This window comes from Fukomys damarensis, unplaced genomic scaffold (assembly GCF_012274545.1).
Source record: "Fukomys damarensis isolate Sample0158 unplaced genomic scaffold, DMR_v1.0_HiC HiC_scaffold_23, whole genome shotgun sequence".
NCBI lineage: Eukaryota > Metazoa > Chordata > Mammalia > Rodentia > Bathyergidae > Fukomys > Fukomys damarensis.
Genome location: NW_022900935.1, coordinates 46,287,167 through 46,294,715, shown reverse-complemented (window position 1 = coordinate 46,294,715; position 7,549 = coordinate 46,287,167). Strand labels below are relative to the sequence as shown.

Here is a 7,549-nt window from a genome sequence, read left to right as displayed (position 1 = left end):
TTTTTTTTTTTCTTTTTTTTTTTTTTTTTTAATTGTTGTTTTTGAGACACGGTCTCACAATGTAGTTCAGTCTGGCCTTGAACATACTATGTAGCCCAGGTTGGTCTCAAACTCACAGCGATCCTCCAGCCTCAGCCTCACCCTCAGCCTCCTGAGAGCTGGGACTACAGGTGTGCACCAACACACCCACTTATGCCCTCACCTTTTATTGGTTGGTTGGTTGGCTTATTGGCTGGTTGACTGGTTGGTTGCTTGGTTTTTCTGGGAGAGGGTCATCTGTAAGGACTAAAGAAATGCTCAAGCCACCTTGAAACAAAGAAACTAGGTCTGCTTTCCTGTTGTATGCTAGGCTCACTCCAAACTCTTTTTTGAGCAGGGGAAAAAAAGGGGAGAAGGTTTTGTTGCTAAAAGCATGAAGAAGGCAAGACTGTGGAAGTGTGAAGTGACTCACTGGACATCAGTCAGCAAGGGAAGCCTAAAGCTGGGGCCTGAACTTCTTGACTCCCAGTAATTTCCTACCCCAGACAATATGCTGAAAAGACCTTGTCTCCCTGGCAAAAGACTCAGTGCCAGCTCCAGCCTGGACACCTGACAAGACCAGGTTACACAGTGGACAGGCAGGGACAAGAAAGTGCAGAGGAGCAATCACTCAGGGGAAAAGGGACATGGGGCCCCAAGGCCTGCTTCACCCATGCCTCCCCTGTTGCAGGCCACTTGCCTATAATGTCCAGCCGGTCATCTATGAGGAGGTCAGCAGAGACTATGGTCTTGTCTCTGGTCAGCACGATCTGCTCCAGAAAGTCAGGACCGAAGTGCTTCTCCACCCAGGCATACTGAAGCAAACAGGCAGGGGATGAAAAGAGCGACATCAGACAGAGCTGGGGACAGTTAGGCACTCCCAGTACCAGAGCACTGATGAAGGAAAGGGGTCACTTGGGAAGCTGATGCCCAAGGAGAAAATGTTTCATGTCCACGTCCTATAGCTAGAACAGAGCAGGGTCATGACTCAGACCCCTGCCTGGTGTCTCCACAGTGACATGGCAGGCCCTCAAGGTCTAGCCTCAGAGAACACTGAGAACACATCAGCCACCATTGTGTTTATAGGCTCCTTCTTCCCTGATACACAAGTACCTCAGAAAGAGCTCCACCCTCAGAGCTTACAGCCGGAGAGATCAGCTGTCACAGGCACATTTAGACTACTCATGATAGAACACTGGGACCTGCCACAGAGGAGCAGTCTGAGGGGCTGGGAAAAGCCACAGGACTCCGAACTCCACACCAGTGCAAGGGACGAACGCCAGTATTCAACTGTTGAGGGAGACAGGTAATCTGCAGGGTGAGAGACAGCAGAGGTGCTAGAGTGTGATGCTGCCACCATAGGCCTGACTACCTGTGCCTCACAGCTACTGGGCCATGGGCATCCCTTCCACTTGCTCCATAAAACTCATCTGCCCAACTGGCCTTCCCCTCAGATGGTATTTTTTTCTACAGGGGCAGCCCTGCAAGGACCTACTGGTCTTCTATACTGAATAATCTCCCATTATAAAGCCACAGGATTCTACCTGGTTTACAAGGTGGCTCAGTGAAGTTGGATTACTGTACCATAGACAGATGGGCTTTACACGGCAGGCCTGTGGCTGTGGAGCCCTTACCACCATGCTCTCCTGCAGTCTCCCACAGTGGAGCCACCTTGCTCACTAGCTGTCTGGTTCATGCTGGTTAACAGGAAAGTAACAGTACCTGCCTTACCACTTCCTCTGGGGCAAAACTGGGAAAATGTACACAAAGGTCTCAGCACTGTACCAGGTGCAGAGCAAGTGCTCAGGAGAGGATTCTAGCCTTGGAAGCCTAGCTGCCATTACCACCCCAGGGTCTAGGAATGGAGGAGTTGGACTGCGGGTAAGCCACTAAGCCTCCCAAGACTCAGCTTTCTCAGAATGCTGCTGGTGTGGTCAAATAAAGTAAAATCGATATAGGGCACTGTTACAGTTTGGATCTTAAATGTCTCCCAAAGATCTATATGTTAATAAGTCCCCAGGGTGGTGCTACTGGGAGGCAGCAGATCATTGAAGAGATTGGACCTAGTGGCAGGTCTTTGGGTCATTGAGGGTGTGCCCTTGAAGGGAACACTGGAAAGCTGAGCCCTTCCTCATCCTCTATTTTGCTCCCAAGTCACAAGCTGAGTAGTTTTATTCCACCAAACACCTTTGCCATGATGTGCTGTCTCACCACTGACCTAAAAGCAACAGATGATAAATGGAAATCTCCAAAACTGTGAGCCAAAATAAACCTTTTCTCTTTATAAGTTGATTCATCTTAGGTATTTGTTACAGCAGTGGAAAGCTGACTAACACACACATTTACAGTAATGCCTGATACATAGGAAGAACTGTCATTATTATAACTAAACTTTAGTAGCCCCAAATATTCTACAGAAAATCAACTGAAACTGTGAATACAAGTCAGGATATGAGGTCAGTATACAAACATCGCTTATATTTCTATTCATTTGGTCTACCATCATCCCTAGCTATTATCCTATTTTTAACAGCAGTTTTAGGTTCATAGAAAAATTGAATAGAAGGTACAGAGACTCCGATGTGCCCTTCTATTTCATACATGCAAGGTCTCCCCAGCTGTCAATCCCAGTGTGTGCAGCACCAGCAATGTGTCCTAAAACCTGGATAGCGCAGGATTACACATCAAAGTAGGTTCACTGATGTCACAAAGGCAGTATGTAAATAGGGGTGGTGTTGTACCTTCAGCCAGGTTTGCTGAATAGGGCAAGACTGGAATAGGGTCATCCACTAGGGCTATTAGCTTCTGTGCTCTTGGGGAAGTACTGCTCACTATGGACCTATCATTTTGGTTCCTGAAAACACTAAGGATAAAACAATTTAGCCAGCCAGGTGTGGTACTGCACGCCTGTAATCCCACCTACTAGGGAGGCTCAGGCAGGAAGAATGCAAGTTCAAGCCCAACCTGGGCAATTTAACAACACTCTGCCTCAAAAGAAAAAAGAAAAAGATCTGGAGATGCAGCTCAGTGTGAAGGACCTGGGTTCATTCCCCAGTAAACAGACCAATCAAACACAACAGTTCAGCCCAACAAAATGCAAAGTTATCCAAGTATAAAATGACATTGTCATTTCTAAACCAGAATTGGAAAAGAGTCAAACTCTAAACTACATGTGTCTAAAGAACTATTGGAGGAACAACTTAGTTACTTTTCTCATTGCTAAGACAAAATGCATGACACCCAAAGTTAAAGGCTCCAAGGCAGGGTGGGATGGCAGAGGGGAACTGCACAGGAGAAAACACAGTGGGCAGAAATCAGGAAGGCATCAAAGCATCAAAGTAGTGAGGAAGCAGCAGCAGCTGGCCTGCCTTCTTTCTGTCCCTTTGTATCTATTCAGGCTACCTGCCCTGAGGGCAGGTAACACTCACATCCAGGGTGGGCCTTCTCATTATCCACTCCCAGAGTTATGCCAAACCAATCAATGGACTAGTTTAGTAATCCCAGCATCACACACTCTAGATCCAGCCACCTCTGAAAAGCACGTGAGGCTTTGTGGGGACATCTAGACACAAGCCATAACACGGGACTCACAGGGCAGGCCCTCTCTCCAAGGCCCAGGTCTGTGGGTAGAAAGTCTATGAGTCAAGAGCCCAGCGATCATAAAGATAGAAGAAGGAAGGTGCTGGAGAGCATGGTTCTGGGAAAGAGTGGAGGAACAGATAGCTGCCCATCCAGCTCCTGTTCCTCCACAAGCCATGTGGCTCCTAGACTCAGGGCCAGACTCAAAGCTCAGAACTGGACTCTCTAAAATAGACATGGTCATCGCAGGTGCACAGTCCCCAAGGCAGGCTTTTTTTTGGGGGGGGGACAAAGACAACACCACAAAGCCCAGGGGTTTTCAGGATAGATGGCTTGACCCAGGCCCTTACAAGGCATCAACACGTCTGTCCACAATCCCTGTCAGGGTGATAAAATGACTAGCCTTAAGCAGAGGAATAGGGTCTATATTAGAAACTTGAACCATCTGCACAGTCCATTTTCTTTTGAGATGTAATTCACTTTCCATAAAATCTACCCACTTAAAAGTGTACAACTGAGTAGTTTTAATATATTCATCATACCAAGATACGGCCCATCGGCTTACATAAAGGGTCCCTAGCACTGTATTCAGCTGCAGCACATTCCACAGATGTTATTTTGGCTGAGCTGGGGAATGGAGGGTGCTGTTCAAAGCTTCTATAACCTAACTAATTTGTTGTCTTTCTTCCTACCAGCCACTAGGAAAGGGATATTAAAACATCTGGCAATAATTGGGAGCCCATGTGTTTATCCTTATAATTCAATCTCTTATATCAGAAAAAGTGATTTTTTTATTCTACCTTTACAGTAATTTTTAGATATAATTCATGTACTATAAAATTCTCCTATTTATAGTATACAGTTCCATGATTTTTAATATATAGTATTTAAAATGTTACATGCTAGCTACAGAATGTTTCCAAAAGAAATTTCACACCTAACTGCATGAACAGTCAATTTTAAAAATAAATACTGGTGAACATGAGCAGGAAATTACAGGCACACCCACACCATAGTGGTCATCTCTGGCTCCAGTCAGATGTCAACAGAGAAATCTTCGTGCCTCAGATTTGTTGACCTACAGAATGCTTCCATACCCATTTTTGTAGATGTATATATAAAGAGTATTTTTCATACTGGTTGGAATCTGGCATACTTAATTTACATGTCTGGCAAAAAAAATTACATACTACAGCAGGAAGATGTAATGAATATAAAACCCAAGTGCAAGCATGTCAAACTGGAGCCCAGGAATTGCACACATCTCAAAACAGAGATTTTGACACCTTGGCTAAATTGCATATTCTAGTAATGGTGGATGAAATTGTTCATTGTTCGGTGCCCCAAAAGGGAAGGTTTTTCTAGATAGGACGTGTAGTTCAGGAGGATACACAAAAGCCATTCTCCAGAAAGGGTCAGACGCCACTCTGTGTGCCTCAGACAGAGACCCAACAGCTTGTGCCATAGCCAAGCAGCTTTTAGAGCTGTATCCGAAACAGATCCGAGCTCTGCTAGGCCCATTCAACCAGGTGGAAGCCTTACTCCTGGAGGCTGGGGTGCAGCTGGGGACTTTGGATGGGTTCTGTTGGATCTCAGGTGCTCCTCCATGCAACTTGACCAACAGTCCTTTGGACACGAGGATGGACCATGGCAGGTAACCTGACATGCCCACCGTGGCTGATGCCGTGAACATCTTGGATCAAGAGGCAATTGCATCCATCCTCAGAAGATACGGGCAAGAGAAATATGCCAGGAAAGTTGCATCAGCAATCGTTCAGGCACGGAGCACATGCCCCATCACCAGAACCCAGCACCTTGCCAGCACTAAAGCAGGTGAGAAACAAAGAATGTCGCAGTACCAACAGACCAACTTCCGACCCTGGTTTATTGATGGTGATTTTGATGATGAGGATGATGATGAGTAATGCTGACACTTACTAAGGAAGTAGAAGGTGCATTTCCTCCTTCTGCTATTTATGCACGAAAGACTTGCTACAATGATCGACCATATTGCTACCAAGACTTTCCAAGCTCTTTGCATATTTGTGAACAATGACCTCAATGAACTCTACACAAGTCTTATGACACCTCACAAGTTTCTGAGACCTGGTGGTCATCTTGTTGCCATCTCCTTTTACTCAGAGGATCAAATCATCAATACATTTTTGCTTCAGATAAGCATGATGGAAAAGTTTAACCAAAGCGTCAGACAGAAGATGGCACAAACCTTGGGTTCAGATCATGAAAACAAGGAAGGAATTTCTGTAAAAGCTCCTTTAATGTGGGAAATGACACACAAGAAGGTACTTATCCCCAAAGATCAGGATATACAAGATAATCCCAGAGCACACTCAGCCAAGCTGAGAGCAGCTATCAAATTATGAGAAACTTAGCATAATATGATCTTCACATTTTCCTTCAGTGATATTCCTGAACACCGTAAGACAGCTTAAAGTGTGGGGCAGTGTGGAAATTGATGGCATCTAGCATTATTTTTTTCCTCAGAAAAATAAGAAAACTTAGCATGACATGGAGATTTCAACTGGGAACCAGCAGCATCTCCAGACTGGGAAAATGCATTTGTCTTTGCATAATATTTGACTTCTGATAACACAATCCTTACCCAATAAGGAAATAATAAAAAATTATGTTTGTGTTAATCTAAATATGTAAACTCAAGTTGTCAAAGAGGAAGAAATTATAATCATATCTACATGCCCTAAATTCTGAAATTAGATGTTCACATTTGCAAAAGACTTTCTGTGGCTCAAAATACTAATGATAGCTGGGCATGGTGGCGCACACCTGCAATCCCAGCACTCAGGAGGCTGAGGTAGGAGGATCACTGTAAGTTCGAGACCAGCCTGGGCTACATACTGAGTTCCAGGTCAGTCTCAACTACATAGTGAAAACAAACAAACAACAAACAAACAAACTACTGATGGTCATAAAAAGAAATTTTAATTTCCCTAATTGTGAATAATTAATTGGTATAGCTTTCTCAAATGCAGGCTTTTGACAAATTTTACTTTTCAAATATTATTTTTAAATGCATTATACTAGTGAATTTCACTGTTGAAATTATAGTTCCTCATCTTACTGAGATTTTTCATTATGAAATGAGCTAATTTTTCATGTATTGCAAAGTAAAAAAAAAAAGTAGGATTACCCCAACAGCCACCATAGAGAATTGTTTTATGGAACTTACATTTAATGTCACTTGTGTCTATTTTAATAACAACTCAGAAAACCTTTAGTAAATAATATAATCTCTAAAAAATAAATACTGGTGCTGTGACTTGAGTATGGTTTGTCCCCACTACAATTCACACTGGGGGTCAACTCCTGGGTGCAGCAGGGCTGGGAGGTTTCTGGCTCACAAGTGGAGGCCTTATGAATACAGTATTGCTTCTTGCAGGAGTCAGGGAGTTCATGCTCTCATGGGCCTGAACGGTTACCCTGAGAATGGGTTGTGTAAATGGAGGCCGTCCCTCATGTTCTGCCTCTTCAGCGGGAACCTGTTTGCCACTCTGCTTTCCTCCTTGAGTTGAAGCCACAAAAGGCCCTCACCAGATGATAACCAGATGCCAGCAATTTGATCTTGGGCTTCCCAGCCTCTTGAACCATGAGCCAAAATAAACCTCTTTTTTCATAAAATACCCAGTCCCCAGTATTTTGATACAGCAACAGAAAATGAACTAAGACAACTGGTGTGGCCCCAAAACATACCATGGGCCCCATGGGAAGGTTACTAGGTGGCAACCGTGTGGTTCACACACATGGCAGAAGAAAGCAATGGTCCTTTTAACATAAGTGGACCACAGGTCCACATACTGACAGTAACTGGACAATGTAGAGTAAAATGTACAAAGAAAATTAATTCACTACCTTCCTTTCTTCCTTCCGTGTGTGTGTGTGTGTGTGTGTGTGTGTGTGTGTGTTTGTGCTTTTT

General features: G+C 44.2%; 1 protein-coding gene and 1 pseudogene across 1 annotated transcript in view; one reads left to right on the top strand and one right to left on the bottom strand.

The window, feature by feature from the left end:
- Nt5m (5',3'-nucleotidase, mitochondrial) overlaps positions 1–7,549 on the bottom strand; it is a gene marked incomplete at its 5' end in the record, with an annotated part of 33,328 nt that overhangs the window by 4,258 nt on the left and 21,521 nt on the right. Inside the window, one exon of the mRNA XM_033767406.1 lies at positions 719–833. Coding sequence (XP_033623297.1) covers positions 719–833 — 115 coding nt within the window. The remainder of the gene's footprint in view (positions 1–718; positions 834–7,549) is intronic.
- On the top strand, positions 4,678–5,981 carry LOC104871553 (annotated as a pseudogene).